Source organism: Poecilia reticulata, chromosome 3 (assembly GCF_904066995.2).
Source record: "Poecilia reticulata chromosome 3, P_reticulata-male-v2, whole genome shotgun sequence".
Lineage (NCBI taxonomy): Eukaryota > Metazoa > Chordata > Actinopteri > Cyprinodontiformes > Poeciliidae > Poecilia > Poecilia reticulata.
Genome location: NC_088832.1, coordinates 26041036 through 26059330, shown reverse-complemented (window position 1 = coordinate 26059330; position 18295 = coordinate 26041036). Strand labels below are relative to the sequence as shown.

At 38.7% G+C, this 18295-nt stretch overlaps 2 protein-coding genes across 3 annotated transcripts; one reads left to right on the top strand and one right to left on the bottom strand.

Moving 5' to 3' along the window:
• Window positions 1-335: 335 nt before the first annotated feature.
• Window positions 336-13351, top strand: LOC103462740 (aminopeptidase Ey-like). Of its 2 annotated transcripts, XM_081605367.1 has the most exons (21): window positions 336-414; window positions 3804-4404; window positions 6073-6215; window positions 6414-6553; window positions 7391-7517; window positions 7633-7787; window positions 7863-7976; window positions 8057-8200; window positions 8328-8393; window positions 8470-8535; window positions 8890-9062; window positions 9175-9251; window positions 9363-9496; window positions 9578-9633; window positions 9728-9875; window positions 9972-10063; window positions 11499-11609; window positions 11758-11925; window positions 12199-12339; window positions 12561-12642; window positions 12778-13351. In XM_081605367.1, the coding sequence occupies exons 2-21, from the start codon at window positions 3806-3808 to the stop codon at window positions 12931-12933; spliced, it is 2892 nt and encodes a 963-aa protein (XP_081461493.1). In that variant the 5' UTR covers window positions 336-414; window positions 3804-3805; the 3' UTR covers window positions 12934-13351. The 2 variants fall into 2 exon arrangements, with proteins under 2 accessions (XP_081461493.1, XP_081461494.1); XM_081605368.1 differs by lacking the exon at window positions 336-414 and having other exon boundaries at window positions 2919-4404.
• Window positions 13352-14635: 1284 nt separating this feature from the next.
• Window positions 14636-15529, bottom strand: LOC103462739 (uncharacterized). Its single transcript, XM_008405707.3, has 2 exons — window positions 14784-15529; window positions 14636-14689 (listed from the first exon to the last, which is right to left on the bottom strand). The coding sequence occupies exons 1-2, from the start codon at window positions 15426-15428 to the stop codon at window positions 14636-14638; spliced, it is 699 nt and encodes a 232-aa protein (XP_008403929.1). The 5' UTR covers window positions 15429-15529.
• Window positions 15530-18295: the final 2766 nt, after the last annotated feature.

Genomic DNA, 18295 nt, shown 5'->3' with positions numbered 1-18295 from the left:
CACTCCAAGCATCACATTCTCCTGAAAGGGGGCGCATTTATGGCTAGACTTTGTATCATAAAACAGTATAAGATATTTATATTTGTTAAAATTAAATAGAGTCCCACCTTTGTGATGAAAAGATGCCAGTATCATCAATGCCTTCAACACAGAAAATCTCCCAGGCACAGTTATAGTGTAAGTAAGTAAACTAGCACCTTTCACAAGTCAAAAACCTGAAAGTGCTTCCCAATAATAACAAGCGTAAAAAACACAGAGATGCATGTGATAACATGCATTGAAAAATGTCAATAGACGTGATGGAACAAGTTCCAAAATGAGTGCCAGTAACTGTTTTGTCCATGCTCAATTATGGGGAAAAGTTGTTTCGCCATATGGCACTGACAGGCAGAGCACTTCTAAAGACTTTGTAAGGTAAGTTAGAAAAGTGGATGAATCCACTGAGAAAAGCCTTAAATTGAGAAATGACAGAATAGTTTAGTTTCCTGTTGCTTTATATGTCTTTCTGCGCACATAATTCAGGTGTTCTTTCAGACAGGAAACCGTCGTTTTTTTTCACTCTCACCATGCGCTCAGATGAAAATCCACCTTGAGGATTATGTCAGAAAGGTTGCTTTGCTGTGACAGGAGGAACCGGCATTTTACCTTAAAAAAAAGTCTTTCTATCTCTTTCAAACTGCCAAAGAGAGTTAATTACTGCTTTTGCATTCCTCTGTGATTACATAGATTTTTCTTCTGGGAGTTGAACATCCCTTTGGAAAGAGCAAAAATCAAAATGGATTCATCTGAGAAGCAAAGATGATGTAGATCCTTCCAGTGAAAACCTTCTCAATTTTCCCTGTGTTTCAAACTCACCTTGTTTATTAAGACAAAAAATAGAATAGTAAACTTCAAAAAATGCTTTTCTTGGCTTAACTCTTTGCAGTATTTTGGCACCTAAAATTATTTTATCCTGCCTCTGTAATATTAGATGTTGTTGCACATAATTACACAGGTGTAATTCTAATTCCCCCCAAAAAACACACGTTAAGTTAATCAACGAAAATCAAACATCTCTCAGGCTTTACTTGTTAATCATCTGTGAATGTTACAAACTCTCTTAGACACTGAAGTGATCATAATTAAATTTTGAAGCGTAAACTCACTGCCTCTTCATCAGTTACAAAATGTGTATTCACTCTAATGTGATTGTAATAGTTTTATTTCTGAAAATAACGACTTTTGTTGAGGCATCAAATCCTTGTTTGCGTAAAGACAGCGGACAGTGGTTTATAGGAAACCGCTGTCTGGAAACTGCTGATGGTTTTTAATGTTAGTTGGGGAAAAGTTCCTGCACCTCCACTCTAAGGCTTGGTTTTAAAAACTCAATGGAAGCATTGCAGTTTCACCGAAAATGGACTCCATCTAAATGGAGCAACTTTGTAGTTGACTTTTATTAGTCACATGTTTTATGAGCTTTACAAAGTTTCAGTTGATCTTTTATGTTCATTCATAAAAGATCCGATATGAACATGTTAGCCTATCTGTTTTCCAGATGACGGCAGATTCTTTGGCCGTGATTTCCCATCAAAATTAATCTGTTAGCATAAAGAAATACATATACAATATTAAATAAATATAGCCACCTTCTATCCCACGGAACTTATGTTTACTAATGATTAGTCGCCTATTTATTTCACTTAACTAACAGGTGGAAATAAGGAATAGTTGTTATTATTAGCAAAATAGTAACACGCCATCATTCATATTGCATTTGAGCCAGATTCCAGTCGTTTAGCACTCCCAGTAGAGAGACTGCATGAAAAAGTCTTTACTGACAGCGAAAAAGAAACAGTTATTTCCAGGAATAAGGCGTTACTCTTGGATTGTTTCACAGAGAACATACTAAGGCAGTCAATCCAGTCTCGATGGGAGTATGTAACATTGCTCATTGTATGACTGAATAAAGCAGGGCCTCAGGGAGAACACCTACAGTTCATTCACACTTAATATCAATTAATGATAGACTGTTTATTTATGTGCCTGGAAGTGTCAGTGCAGTGAAACAATCCCACATTAACCAAATTTTGCTGACAGAAATAACCTCTCTCTCTGCAGCCAGCAGAGTTGTATATTTTGAGTTTGTTCCATGTTGGTTTGTTGAAAAAATGTGATACAAAAGGAGTAAACAACATCCTTCATTTTTGTTGAAGGTTATAGAAAACATGCAATTAAATTGAAATGAGTAAAGCAGAAAGATAATCAAAAATATAAAGCCACTTTGGCAACCATAAGAATAATCAATGAAACTAAAAAATCCTGCCAGATCCTGATTGTTGAACCCAATCCTTATGACCTTGAATGATTCTACATGTATGAATATTCCAGATTAATTAATTATCTTCTCTTCTATTCCCCCACATTTAGTCATTTTACAACCACAAACTTCAATATAAGTCATAAAGCAACTAAAAGTAGTTTCTTGGGTTTCACGTTGTATAAAAGTCTCTTCAGATTTTCTTTTGATTGTGATGATAGTTGTGCAGCTCCAGGTGGCAGCATGCTGGAGTCGCTCGGTTATATTCTTTCTGATTTAGTCACTTAAAAAATATTTCAGTCTTCTTTTTTTCTATTAGAGGCATGTTTTTTGGATGATTATTCCATCTGATTTACATTCAGGCAGTTATGATGCGTAACTATAAAACCAGTGGGAGCACCTGATTAGCATCTCAAGGGTACAAAAAGTACTTGAACCTCAAACCCAAGAGGAGTTCAGAAGGAGGCTTTGTGACCGCAGAGCAGCACCAAAGAGAAGAGTAAGAAAAGGGAAGTTCAAACCATCCCTTCCATCAATCACAATTGGCAAGGATCAAATCGCTGACTCTAACGTCTCTTAGCTTAACTTTCTAACCATGTGGCCAGACACAGATTTAATGAGGAGCGGCAAGAGCAAAAGAGGCAGAGTAGCAGAGTTTGCCAGCATCTAATGGTGTCTTCCAGGACACCTTTGTCTCTGCTGCTCAAACAATGAGCTGGTATGTTATGACAAGTCACGAGACAGTCATGCAGAGACTGAGGCCTCTTCAGATTTCTTTCAAGGCTGACCGGAGATCTTTCCTAATCACAGCCTCACCATGTTATGTTATGATCCAGCGTATATAGAGAGTGTTTCCACCTCCAGCTGGACTCTCTTTCACTTGGGCGGGTGGGGTTAAACCCAAATGGTTAACAATTTTCAATGATGGGCAGCTTTCACAGTGCCTTATCGCCCAGAGAATCAAGGCAATTGAAAGCAGCAGCATTAATAGACTGACTGTTGGAGCGTTTTCATGCACTGGACTTGTTCTGTACACATCTCTCTTTCAAAATGAGATTAAAGCTGAGTGACATATAACATAAACGTTTAGACTCTGTTAACTTGATTTTACTATCTTCTGTGATGCCGCTCCAGTCCTCTTAACAATTAAACAGCCACATCCAGGCACACCGGAAATATAAAAGCTGTGTACATGCATACCAGGACAGACAGAGGTCTGCTGCAAGTGATCCACCACAGAATTTGCAATGGAGCATAAACAGGAATTTATAGTCCAGCTTTTAAAACTTTATTCACCATTATCTTAAGCCTCTGCTCTGGAAGTTTACAGTCTGGACAGGACTTTACTCTTATCATTAGGACATTTCAAATCTGAATGTTTTTGCACTTTCAGCAGAGTCTCCTGCCCACGGTATCAATGATTAACTCTTTTGGGTTGGATTCTAAAAGGCAGGACATAAATAGAGTAACTGTCATCCTTTTGTGTTATTCCTCATCTGCGCTGGAGACATGGGGAGTGGATTCTACATCAGCAAAACGGTGGCAGCAGTCTGTCTGGTTGCAGCTGCTGGAGTTTTAGCAGTCATCATTGGCCTCTCAGTGTTGTATGCTCAGGAGAGGTCGAAGAATGTTGAGTTACTTCCAACCACTGCTGGATCCAGTACAACCAGCACTGCTTCCACCACACCATCTGGACCCAAAGAGCCCTGGGACTACTACAGACTTCCGGGAACCCTCTCTCCTGTCCTCTATAACATCACCCTGTGGCCCCGGCTGACGCCCAACGCTGATGATCTGTACGTCTTCACCGGACACTCCCGGGTTCTTTTCAGATGTGTGATCGAGACTGATCTCATCCTCATCCACGCCAACAAGCTAAACTTTACCAAGTTCGATGGATTTCATGCCAAACTGTACATGAATGGAGATACAGCACCCACCCTGAAAACAACCTGGCTGGAGGCTCCCACCCAGTACCTGGTGATTCAGCTCAACGAGCCGCTGCAGCCCGGCAAATTTTACGAGCTCCACACAGAGTTTGTTGGAGAGCTGTCAGATGACTTGGGAGGCTTCTACAGGAGCGAATACTTTGAAGACAACGTGAAAAAGTAGGAGGTTTTATGATTTTCCTTTTACTTGGTCAGATTTACAACTCAGTGCTTTAAAAGAGATTTTCAGACAAATGCATTTAAGCGTAGCATTATGTGTCACAATAGGTTTGATACAACTGAAGTTATATTATTTTCTTTTAAGTCAACATGTTGACTGTGCTGGGATTTACAACGATGACAAGGGTGTCAAATAGATACAAGTGCATCTTAATGAATTAGGGTATCCTAAAAACTTTTTATTTCTGTTAACGTGGATAGCTAACAGTTACAGCTAAGAGTTCAGCTTGTGTCTGATAAAGTGTTAAAGAAGTCAGATTGCTCCATTAGCAGCCTCCAGTTAGCCTGCCGTGTTGGGTCTATCTATCTCTCATCTTCCCGTTGACAGTACTTCCTTCTGAGGTTTAGATGAAGCAATCTGTCCAGTTAAACCAGGTATTAATGCTTTAGGTAGTTTGGGCAGGTGCCAAGTTCAGCTGGAAAAGGGAAGCAGCATCTCCATGAAACTTGAAGCAGAAGGAAACCTGCGATGGTCTAAAACTGGCTGCAGCTACAGTCCAGTCCTTGTAAATTTCCTCCAAATTTGGATTCAGCACTCTGTCAACAGCCTGTCTCTTTCCCATTTACCTTTTACGGCTTTCACTTCTTCTGGAGGGTGTCAATGATGACTGTCGACCACGCAGCTGTCATGTCAGCAGTCTTGTATTAGTCACATCATAAGATTTCTGTATTAAACATCCTTCTCTTTTTGATCTTACATAACATTCTATTTTTTTTTTTTTTACTGAGAAACTGGATATTGGGGTTTCTCTTTGCTGTAAGCCATATTCATCAAAATGGGCAGGAATGAATACCTGAAATACCCTTTTTGTAAAATCTCTACCAGTCTCACTTTTTGAATAAAATGAATGAAAATATTCTATTACTGATAGTTTAGTTGATTGAGATGCACCTGTATGTGTTTAGTAAAAGCACAGGATAAACCTAGCTTAGCTGAAACACCTTCACCGCTCTTCATGGACCATGTCAATGCAATATAGTCAATCGTTAAACAGAAGTTATAAATTCACATATGGCCATTTACATTTCCTTTTAGGTAATGAAAGACTTGTGTTCTGTGTCCAAAGGCACAAAAATAAGTTATTTTATTTAATCACTCATTTATTTTGTATACCTGCTCAACCCTGGATGGAGGGGGTGGTGCCTTTCTCCAACTAGTAATTTGGTGAGAAATGGAGTGCATACTGGTCAGTGCTTCAGAAAAACTGGGATTTCTTGCTGGATGGCAACCGCTTGAGGTATCATGTATTCTGGAAAGTGAGGTAAAGATCCTTTACATGTCATTGAAACTTGCGTGAAAATGTGCACCTTGCTTTTTCTTCTTGATAGTCTAAAGTAGTCGTTCCAAGAGGAAAAATCAGTAATCTACTCTGGATAATTAATAACAGACAGGAACCACAAATACAACTCAACTAGGGGTTTAAAAGTCTTAGGAAACCCTTAACTTGATGCAGTGAGTGCACAGATTCCTCAACGTATAATACATATTTAACAATTTAATGATCTTCAGGAAATTCCAAACAATGGAATTATGTATAAAATCAATTTTATACACACATTTTGGTCAGCCATATGTTGGATTAATGACTGGGTTTCCTGCTTTATCAGAATTGTAGCAACAACTCAAATGCAGCCAACAGATGCCAGGAAAGCTTTCCCCTGCTTCGATGAGCCAGCAATGAAAGCTGTCTTCCACATGACCTTGATTCATCCTCAGGGCACTGTGGCTTTGTCTAACTCCATCAACTACGGTAAGTCTGTGCCCATTTTATCTGGAAATGACTATCTTTGTACAGATCATTAATATAAATGACCTTGCTCTCTTCTTTTTGGTTCATTGTAGACAGTGACTTGCTTAACAACTACACCAGTGTATTAACAGTCAGTTCCTGTTGTTACATGTGGAAGCAAATGATTGTGAACCTGCTGTTGTTTTTGATCCTTCATAGATCCTGTCAACATCACTATGAATGGAGAGAGCTTAATTCAGACCAGCTTCGAACCCACTGAGATCATGTCAACATACTTGTTGGCTTTCGTTGTATGTGATTTTGCATACATTGGGACGAACCCGGATGCAGGTGTCTTGGTAATTATAAAAAAAAAACACAGCCAGAATTGTAAACATAACTATTCTAATGTAATTCCTTGATTTTATTTAATGGGTGAAACTTATATATGTATTGAAATCTCAACAGGCTTCTGCTTGTTAACATTAATGATAATGAAGCTTGGTAACTTTCCTTTTAAATGTGTACAATGAAACGGTCTCTTATGAGCTCTGAAGGTGGAAAATAATGAAAAAACATAATTAAGCTGGCATGTAAGTGAATTACTGCTAAAACAATATGGATGTAATGCAATAAACATCAGTTAAATATTACACTCAGATCTCCTTTGAACCCTGACCTTTAATAAAACAGATTGATGCAGGATCATAACAATAACCAGGACAGGACACCATAAAACAACACATTAAAAGAATTTAAATGCATAATTTTTTTTATGTTAGGGCACATTTATCCAGCAGGCAGTCAATGACACCCTCCACAAGAAGTGTTGGATCCAAGCTGATCAGTGGAAACTTGATGAGATGAGCGAAGAGGGATAGAAAAAGGTGCACAGGCAACAGTGATGACTGCAGCCTTGAAGAAATTGTGAAGCAGAGCCAGTTGACGCACTGCAGCTGGAGGAGTCAAATTTTTGACAACCATCAACACAAAGATGTCCAGAACATGAACTATAAATGCTATATTCTTTGTTAATGTTATCCTTGAACATGCAAAACATTAGTAGAAGCAAAATGATTGAACTTAATGAAATGCAACGAGGGTACAGTTGTGCTGCCCTCTGCTGGACTCAAACATCAGATCACATCTTCAGCGTTTCATGATGGTGTTGAAGTTCTGTTTTCCACCTGTTTTAGATCAGGATCTGGGCTCGCAGGAAGGCCATTGAAGAAGGCCAGGGGAACTATGCACTGGCGAAGACTGGACCCATATTGGCATTTTTTGAGAACTACTACAACTCTTCCTACCCTCTCAAAAAGTCAGGTAGAGGTCCAAAGAAACTACTCAATCTGCTTGCATTACCTGATTATGTTCCTATGGCTCATATTTTTGCGAGGAATAAAACATGACCTGCTCTGAATTCTGTTATTGCTTTTAGACCAGATTGCTCTTCCTGACTTTAGCGCTGGAGCGATGGAGAACTGGGGTTTGATCACATACAGAGAGACAGCTCTCCTGTACAATCCTGGAGTGTCGTCTAATGGAGACAAAGAGTGGGTGGCAACTGTCGTCTCTCATGAGCTAGCTCATATGGTAATGTATTGCTTGCCCTTTGTACGTGAAATATATTAAACTGTATATATATTTATTGGAGATTTCTCCTCTCAGTGGTTTGGGAACTTGGTGACCATGAGGTGGTGGAACGACTTGTGGCTCAATGAAGGGTTCGCCACCTATGTTTCTTATCTAGGAGCTGATTATGCTGAGCCCGACTGGAATATGGTGAGCTTGGGTGTTTCGGTGAGAAAAGTTGAAGGTCTTGAAGGAAAATCTGTCTTGACATCTATTTGTTTCCTTCACAGAAAGATTTAATTGTTCTTAATGAAATTGTCGGTGTGATGAGTGTGGATGCCTCAGCTTACTCCCACCCCCTCTCTTCCAAAGAGGAGGAAATCCTGAGACCAGATCAGATCAATCAACTGTTTGACTCCATCACATACAGCAAGGTAAATCATATCATCTCTGATCTAAACAGATGCTATCACAGTGTTAATGTCACTGCGTTTTATGAAGATACATTGAGGACTCAGTCAACACGGCTCTCCAACGAAAATTTTTGTTTTTTCATCGCAGGGTGCAGCAGTCCTCAGAATGCTCTCAAATTTTATTACAGAAACTGTCTTTTCTAAAGGACTTCACGTGAGTAGAGGTTATAAGAGATAAAAGAATTAATAAATTCAATATTGTGTTAATAATAACAGATATCTATCTGCAGACATATTTAGAGGAGTTTGCGTATAACACCACATCCTACAAAGACCTCTGGAAGCACCTGCAAATGGTAAGACATCATTATGTATCTGTACAGCTTTCTTGGAAATAAAGCTTTGATTTAAAAGTTTGGGAAATACTTAAAAAAAATACAAAGTACATTTTGTAAACAACCAGTCAGAGCGAAAAAAAAAACAACAAAGCAAAGTGAAATATCATTTTCCACAAACCCCGTGTAACAGGAAATTGGAAAAGAATAAAAAGTGAAGGGGTTAAATCACCAGACCCCATGTAAAAAACTTGATAAGTTATCATTTTTTAAAGATTAAGAAGAAAAACATAATTTTCAGGCATGAACAGCTGCTCTCAAACAAATTTCAAATCGTTTTTCTTTTTTTTGTCACTGAATGTTTCTTTTTATTAGGCAGTAGATAAAGCTGGTGTAGCATTGCCTCATTCTGTGGAGGTCATTATGAACCGATGGATCCTACAAATGGGCTTCCCAGTGGTCACCATCAACACCCAGACTGGAAAAATCACACAGGAACACTTTCTGCTGGATCCAGACTCTGTTGTGGACACACCTTCACAGTTCAAGTAGGATTCAGCGTCTTATGAAGGAGTCACGCGCACCTAACAATGTGCTACGCAAAACTTAATTTGCTGTTTGTTTTCAATTGTGTATGTGATTTTATGAAATTGGCTCCAGCTACGAATGGTTTGTCCCTGTTACCTGGATTAAGACTGGTGGTTCTGAACAGCAGTACTGGCTTCTTAACAAGGAAGGTAAGAATCATTTCAAGTCAATGAATATTATGAGCCACTCATAGAAAGATTATGGTGATGATACCAATTCTTATTAAACTAATAATTGTTGATATATATTTTTTCATTTAGCCACAAACGCATCACTGGTTCTTGGTGGCTCTGATTGGTTGGTGGCCAACGTAAACATGACAGGTTTCTATAGAGTCAACTACGACGAAACAAACTGGGAGCGTCTTATTACCAAGCTGACCTCAAACCATCAGGTACAACTCGTGCAGTGCCGCTGCTTTCTTTCTGTTATTAATGTCTGAAATTGCTGCTCATTACATTTTCTTTGTTTCTAGGAAATTCCTGTGATCAATAGGGCTCAGATTATTGATGATGCCTTTAATCTTGCAAAGTGAGGTCACACTTTTGCCAAAATATTGGATTTGAGTTTCTGTAAATAAAAAAAAATATAGCAAGGAGTTTAATTTCTTTTTTTTTTTTTTCAGGGCTAAAATAGTTGAGACAACTCTGGCTCTGAGGATAACTACATTCCTGAATAAAGAAGTTGAATATATGCCCTGGGAGACAGCCAGGCGCAACCTGAATTACTTCTTTCTTATGTTTGACCGTAGTGAGTTGTATGGACCCATGCAGGTTTGTTCAATATTGTGAAGCTAAAGATATTAGACAACATAGGTGGAAAATTAAATGTAAATGTTAAAATCTTTGTGTTTTGTCTTTATCCCTCAGGCCTACATAAAAAAACAGGTCACCCCCTTGTTTCATTACTTCCGAGATCTTACTGTAAATTGGACAAAGATCCCAGAAAAGCACACAGATCAGTAAGGATGCTTTGGATTTATCTATTTATTTACCATGAAGCATGTCTTTACCATTCAACCCAGTGGCGAAGCCATGCAAAAAGCTTAATATAAATGCATCTTTAATTTATATTATGAATCTCACACTGAAATAATTAAAAGACATCCAAATTTTAATTGGAATTTCGGGCAGAAAACGAATCCCATGTTAGGAAATGTTTTTTTTGTTGTTGTTGTTGTTTTTTTAATAGATCAAGTTATTGATCTATTATTTTCGGTATCTATTCTTGACATTTTAGGTTGGTCACAGTCTCTGGGAATATTCAGTTCACAATGCATGATCTCCAGTGTCCCAGAGGTGAAAAATATCAAAGGGACACGTTTACACAGTTACTTTTCAAATTGGGAATGACAAAAGAACATGCCATTTAAGTAAGACATATGCATTCCCATTCACCTTGTCTGCATTTACAGTGTGCTTTCATGAACACATAAAGTTCTTCAAACATTATATGTTCTACTTCAAAGAACATTGTGTGTTCTTCAGGATATACAAGTGAGACTCACTCTCTGTTATACCCTCCCTCCCCTTCTGCTCCCAGGAAAAAGTAAATTGTGAGACGGATAAGGAGGAAGTCAGTAAGATAAATACCAGACGTTTCCCAACTTGCACTTTTTAATTTTAATCGCATACATGGTATCGCTCATCCTAAGCTTTCCTCCTTAGTGACTTCATTTCAGTACCGCGTGTTCTCTTAATTGCTCTTCATATCTAAGATTTTCTCTGAATCAAAAATGTATCCATTATGTCACAGCTGTGACACCTCTGTTACTGAAATGTGTCAGGTATGTTTGAAGAGACATAAAGTAATTGTCCAACAGCTAAAGAAACCGTGGGAATTTACTGCATACACACTCAATGAGTTTTAGTGGAAAATTACAAATGATAGTTTTCACTGTGCTGCTTAGGTTTAGGTTTGGCCTCCTCCTTGCTTTTTTTGGACTCTGATGAGCTCTCCTAAATCCAGAGTAACAGGATGTTGCAGCCGAGCCAATTATCCATATTTAACTGCTGTGGCTTCTGCAGGGTTCTTGTGTTGCGACCTTTGTCTGTGTCTTCGTCTTCTCTCTCTGTGTCTCTTTTGATTGCGGAGCATTAGAGACTTGCACAGCACTGATACCGCTTGCTCTCATCATTTCCACATGCAGTTTTTGTTTGTTACCTTTTTCCTCTCGAGGAAAAAAGCTTAGATTATTTTTCATTTGGGTCATCCCAGCCCTATTCTTACTGGGGCACAGTTTATGTGACTGGCGAGTAATTGATACCTATCATCTGGGAAATAAAATATAAAATGTTTCCGTGTACCCATTGTAAAGTGTTCTTGTACCACTGGTTGGGAATCGCTGCATTAAACCATTATAATGTCAGGCATTCTCACTGTGCTTCTCTGTCCAGATACAATCAGATCAATGCGATCTCCATGGCCTGCAGCTCAGGAGTAGAAAGCTGCAGAGAACTTACATCTGGCTGGTTTAAAGAGTGGATGAACAACCCTGCTGTCAACAGGTAAAGTCTTCTCAGAAAGTGGAGCTCTTGTAATATTTCCAGCATGTTCTTTCCAATTCATTGAGTTCTTGGTATTTCCCTTTGGACCTTCCTTATTCATAAACATTTTTACAGAATTGTTTTGGTTTGTTTTTACTAAACCTTACAGCATCGATGCCAACCTGAAGTCCACAGTGTACTGCAATGCGATTGCAGCTGGAGGAAAAGCAGAATGGGACTTTGCATGGGAGATGTACATGAACGCCACGATTGCCTCAGAGGCAGAAAAACTTATGTATGCTCTGTCCTGCACCAAAGAGCCCTGGCTGTTAAACAGGTTTGTCTCTCTCTCACTCTGTCTCACACACACACACACACACACACACACACACACACACACGCACACACACACACACACACCCACACACACACACACACACACCCCCACACACACACACACACACACACACACACACACACACACACACACACACACACACACACACACACACACACACACATGGTCAGTGCTTATTGTGTGATTTTGAAATGTTTTGAGAGACTTCTTTGTTTTTAGTTTGACTCATAACAACAAAACTATTTTGTTCAGGTATCTACAGTACTGCCTGGATCCAGAGAAGATCCGGAAGCAGGATGTATCTTATACTTTTATTTACATTGGACGTAACCCTATCGGCCAACCTCTGGCTTGGGATTTTATTAGAGCCAACTGGGACTACATAATAAACGAGTGAGTTTTCTCAGTATTCAAAGATTTTGCAAGTTGCTTGTGTTTCCTAACCATCTGTTTTGAATGGGGTTAGTCATGTGCTGTTGGAGCAAGTAAATCAGCAAAATGCATAATAATAAAAAACATTTGTATTAAAGTGTCTCTCAAAGCAGCTTTGTTTGCTAGCTTGAATGTTAGTCCAAGAAATGACACCATTCTGTTTGTTTTTTCTCTTTCTTCAGATATGGCAGAGGAACAATTTCCATTGGAAGTATTATTAATGGACTGACGGAACGATTCTCTACTGAGTATGAATACAAACAGGTACGGATTTAGTAATTAAACTGTTAAATTCCTTATAATCGAATTAAAGGTGGTGATGCTGTTTCTTAAAAAAAAAAAATCCTTATTTGATGTTAAGTGGAAATGATTTTGCTTTTCCCACCCTCTCTTCTGTAGTTGGAGCTTTTCAAAAAAGAGGTTGAAGCAAAGCTTGGGTCAGCAGCTGGGATGTTTGATCCAGTGCTGGAAAGAACCAAGGCCAACATGAACTGGGTGGCCCTAAACAAGAAACCACTGTCTGATTGGTTGAGCAGTCAAACATCTGGAATTTAGTGTACAGAGGATAAATCATGCAACAGATTTTTCTACAAATCTTTTCTATCTTTTTTTTTTGACTGAAAGCAGCCATGTATTTAAACTTTGTGGATATTTTTTGATCAAATATTTTTAATGAAGCGTTTTGGTAAAAAAATATTTCATTAAATAAATTTATTTGATTATATGTGTGCTTTTTATCAGGGAAAAAAAAAAAAAACCTGATCGAGTTAAGATTTTTTACGTGTCCTTGACAACATTTGTTTTTTTAAAATATCTTACCTGAAACATATTTCACCTCATTACATGTTTAGGCTGAAAATTACAATGTTCTGAAACAGATTCTGTTTATGCATCATCATATTATTTTTCTTTGGAATGAAATGTGTTATTGAAAGTTTCACAACACTTTCAGAAATTAAACCCCAGCCAAATGTCTGCCTCTGTGAATGCCAAAGCTTTAATGTTGCTTCTAATATTAAAAATACAAAAATTAATGGGAATAAGAAATAGAACACAAGATTAAAAAAAAAAAAACTTTTAGAAACTACCACTAGAAAATGTTAGAAAAATAAAAATATGTTCCACATAAATCCAGATGGGAGAATTTTTAGGCAAGATAATTATTTGCTGTGTAATAGAAACAAAGAAATCTGGCCTTTATCAAAGATTTTTTTTAAAAGGAAGCCTTACAAAATGCCTTGCATTGGAGGGTCTACATGCAAGATGGCTCTATAAAACCAAATATCGTCCTAAACACACCGTCCTCCATGGTGACACAGGTTGTGGAACGTTTCAGTCAAGAGAGAAAATCGTCAGACTTCTCAGGAACATGGATAGAGATAAAAACAGGAAAATCTTTGTATAAGGACTGAGAAAGGCTTGAAACTGGGAGGTTTAATATAACAGTGATCCTAAACTTAGAGATACATTTTAATAGATTTTATCACAATATTTAAATGTGTTTGAATGGCCTGGTCAAAGGTCAAATGATCCCTATGTAATACTTTTTTTTTTTTTTTGCAAAGAAGAATTAGCAAACATTCAAGTTTTATGTGTGCAAAGCAGAGGACTGTGTGCTAACTACAACTCAGGAATGCATGTCTACAGAAGTGAGTCATGATTTTAACACCTTAGCTGAAGTGTGATGAAAGCATTGAGTGTCGGCATTTGTGCAACTCTGTCCTATGACAAACTATATACCTCTGTTTGCATTTGGTGAAGTGTAATATCTACCAAGTGAATATTATGACTGTAGTACATTAAAAGCTTCATTTTAAATCTTTAAAAAGCAGGATAAGAAACACTGGCGGTTAACTGGCTCTAGATCAGCTGTCACCTCTCTCAGTGGGACTCTTTCCTGAAAAGCTTTAGAGGGGAAGTGTTACCTGTTTAACACATCCTACAGACAGCTGCTACGTTTGTGTGAACCAGAGGCCAAACACTGGGTGTGAATGCTGCGTGTGTAGCTGAACATTTGGGCTTGGAGTAATTAAAGCAACAAGGGATTTTATGATAAATAATGTTTATTTTCTTCACAGCGTGGACACTTAATAAATACACACGTCTATGTACAAAAAAGTAGGTAAGCAACAGAAAATGATTTGTTCAAAACTAGAAGCTTGAGAAGTTCAGACCATATATTAGTTTACTTTTTGCAACAAATCTCATTGAGGATGATGGCATTTCAATTCTGTCCAGTGAAGGCCAAAGCTTTTGATCATTCATGGTGATTCCAGGACTCCTCGCTGGCGAAGTAACCCGCACTTAAATCCTGAAAGCAAATGACAAAGAAAGATATTTTAACTGTACGACAGAGATACATAGAGAGGTGTCTTTATTTATATAAAAATAAACTGTAACTGTACCTGATATGAATGGTGCAGAGAGGACAGCTGCTCTGTGTTCATGGCTGTTGGTTGATCCAGGAACTGGCTGAGTGTTTGGGCCGGCTCCACAAAGCCTGAGGTTCTCCTTTGCTCCATCATCCCCTGGCGGAGCCCCAGCTGCTCCGACAGATAAGAAATGTATCGAATGGCGAGGCGCAGCGTCTCGATCTTGGTCAGCTGCCCAGCTGGCGCCATGGAGGGAGGAAGGTATGTCCTGAGCTGATGCAAAGCTTTGGTCAGGTCCCTCATCCTCAGCTTCTCCCTCTCGCTTGCAGTCTGCCGCTTTTTACTTGGATACTTGGACCTGGACTTCTTCATGGGGGCGGTAGCTGAAGAGGAAGGCCTGGAGCTGAAGACGGTCTCCGACTGTTGGGATGGCTGAGGCTCTGAAGTGCTGCTGAAGAGGAAACAGTTCAAGGCATCTTGCTCCTTTCCTAAGGCCTGACGGGAGATCGGGGAAAAGCAAAACGTTTCCACAGAGGAGGTAGGAGAGAGGCTGCTGCCTGCGCTGACATAGCCAGGATCTGAGGATGGATCAGCTAGAGACTTTTCTAGAAGAAGATCATAATCAAAGAACAAGGAGTTCTCCTGAAGATGGAGAGCAGAACCGTAGGACATTTCCATCGTCGCTGCTGAAGTATCACTGGTCCCGTTGTGGGTCGACGCTGCGGTGCTGGCCTGTCAGTGGGTTTCTGCTGAAGGATGCTCTGGATATTGAGAAGAGAGAACGAGGCTGCTCAATATATGTGGTGAGGGGTGTGAAGCGTCACCTTTTGGGAGCCACCTCTGGTCCTGAGGAGCTCTGGGAGCAGGGATGACACCTTGGCCAGGGGGTCCCATGGGAAACTGGCATGCTCCACAACAAGGTGTGATGTGGCTCTTCTAGTGTGAGCATCATGCTTCTGCAGGTGTTTGAAAATAACACTATCATGAAGGGGCCACATGCCTGGCCTTAAGCCTGAGATTAACATTAGAACTTCAGTGATTCATTGAAGCCCTGGAATGATCTGCAACAAAAAGTCAAAATATTGTTTTTTTAAAAGTTCCTCTGAATCATTGTATGCTGGGTAAATGCTTGTCTGAATGAAATATTAAGCTCATAGGCCCATTATCTGTCGCATAAATGCTGTTTGCATAGATAAGGAAAAACTTGCTACATATTTATTAATGAATGCTTTGGTCTTGGTCTTTCCTGTCATTTTCCTCCTTTTAGAGCAGGTTAGAATAAGTGTGCCGTGTCAGCTGGGAGGTGTGAATGATTAGCACCTTTAGCTATTTGGCCAGCAGCTGGCCCCAGGCCTCAGAACCTGGATGGAAAAGATGCAACAAGTCTTCAGACAAATATTCAATTTAAAGCCTCAATATGCAGCACTGTGAAAACACTATTTAATCTCAGGTATTTAATTGCTGTTTAATTGCCGGTAAATATCTGCAAAGTATGAAATGCCAGTCTCCAAAAGAAAGTATCGACCCCACTTGCAGTTCATACTTTGTAAATCTTTCTCTAACTCTTGAACTGAACCTTGAACCCCTGATATGCTTTGAACAACCAGTTTTTCCAGCAAGTCATATATTGGGTCCCTATAATAACCCCTAAGATAAGGTTTATGTAACAAAATCCCCCTTCAGTGTAATTTTATTTGATTTTTGTAGAAGCAAAGTTTTGGATTTTCATTATTTGTGTGCCATTGTCACCCAGATCAACCGAAATTAACCCTTACAATAAATCAGTCTGTCTCTAATATCTCAATGATATATAAAGCATTGAAACAAAACTGTACAGCAGTCACTGTGAACTTAGCATCTTGAATTTAAAGAGTCTGCAAACTCCAGTTCAAATCGTAATTTTGTGCGACATATAAAATAAGTACAAATCTTTCAAAAACTTTAGCCACATTTAATGTGACATGCACCCCGAACAGATCAAGAGAAAAACGATAATTTTAATTGGAATGAACAAATGCTGCAGTACAGATGGGAAAAGAATAGAGATGAGTTTTACAAATGCTCGACAAACACTTTGTGTCCTTTTGCCGGGTTTTGTTTTCACTTCTACTGTGGAGCTGAGTCCCAAGTTGCTTTCCCACAAACTGCTGTGTTACATTTGTCTCCTGGTAAGAGGTGTGAACTGGTGCTGCACCGCTTTACACCGCCACACTAATACAAGAAAAACAGACATTTAAATGCAAATAAACATTTAAAGGAAAAATAGGACTCAATAACGTTCAGGAATCTTGGTTAGTTTGTCTTATTAAACGTTAAATTAAATGTCAAATTTAATCTCTTGTAGGACTTCAAAGCAGGGGTAAGCTATGAAACAATATCAGAGGCATCTCCTGGAACTCTGTTCAATCCTTGATTCAAAAATTAAAAAAATAAATGACAATACTACACATCACACATTTCAGATTTTTGTGGCTGTGCAATAAAATGCGAAACGTTTCAGTGGGTGTAAAAACATTCAGAAGGGCATTCTTTGTAGATACAGTATTTATTCTGTTATTCATTGGTTATCTGAAAAAAAAGAAAACGAAACTAAAAAAACAAAAATCATCAGCAATAAACCTGCTTCAAATTTCAGAATAATTGCAGCTATCTTTCTTTTTGTCTTTTCAGATGGAGGATTCCAAGTCTCCTAATCTACATTATCCCTGACATTGTTTACTTCGGAGCAGAGAGTTTATTAGCTTTGCTGTGATGACAGACTTAAGTGTGTATGTTAGTCTTTTGGTGGGTTGCTCGTAAGTCAAATGAGCCGTATGTACGTGGCAAATCAAACACCGGGTCTAATTCTCCCAGGCTGATATGCAGATCCACTCTCTTGATGAATATTAAAGACCCCTCTGGTTTTAGCGAGCGATCGAGGCGGGAGGTCAGAGAAGGGAAAGGGAATTTGAGTCTAGACTTAGTGGAGCCAAGGATCTCGCTGTTTGCAATGCCTCATTAACAAAGCAACCCTAAATAAACTAGATAAATACTAACAGCAATCAGTCTGTTCTGCAAACTTCTTTACATTCCCTTTAGAAAGAGGACTTCTAGAATCTAAATAGAAACACTAACATAATTAGGCATTTCTGAATCAGGCAGATTGTATTTCTAGAAAAATCCTTGAAGGGTAGCAAGAGCAAGAATCACTACACACAGAGTAATATATGGCTGACATATTTATTTCTTTTAGTTTTGGTGTTTCTGGGCCAAATCTAACTAAAATCTAAAAATCTACTTCAGAAATTCAAATATATCAGTAATATGCCCATGACAAAATAAGATTTTAGTGATAGATCATGTTATGGTGAACACCGTCTTTGGTCATGTAGCGGAGTGTAGCACAGCAGCACTGAAAAGATTTGTAGTACTTTTTAAGTTATCGGCCAGAGTAATTAATTGCAAACCACTTAATGTTGACCTATAAATCCTTCAGGAGTAAGAAAGAAACATAAACTTTAGGGATGAACCCTTGTTGAGTCTAAAAAAAAACAACTTAGCAAAGG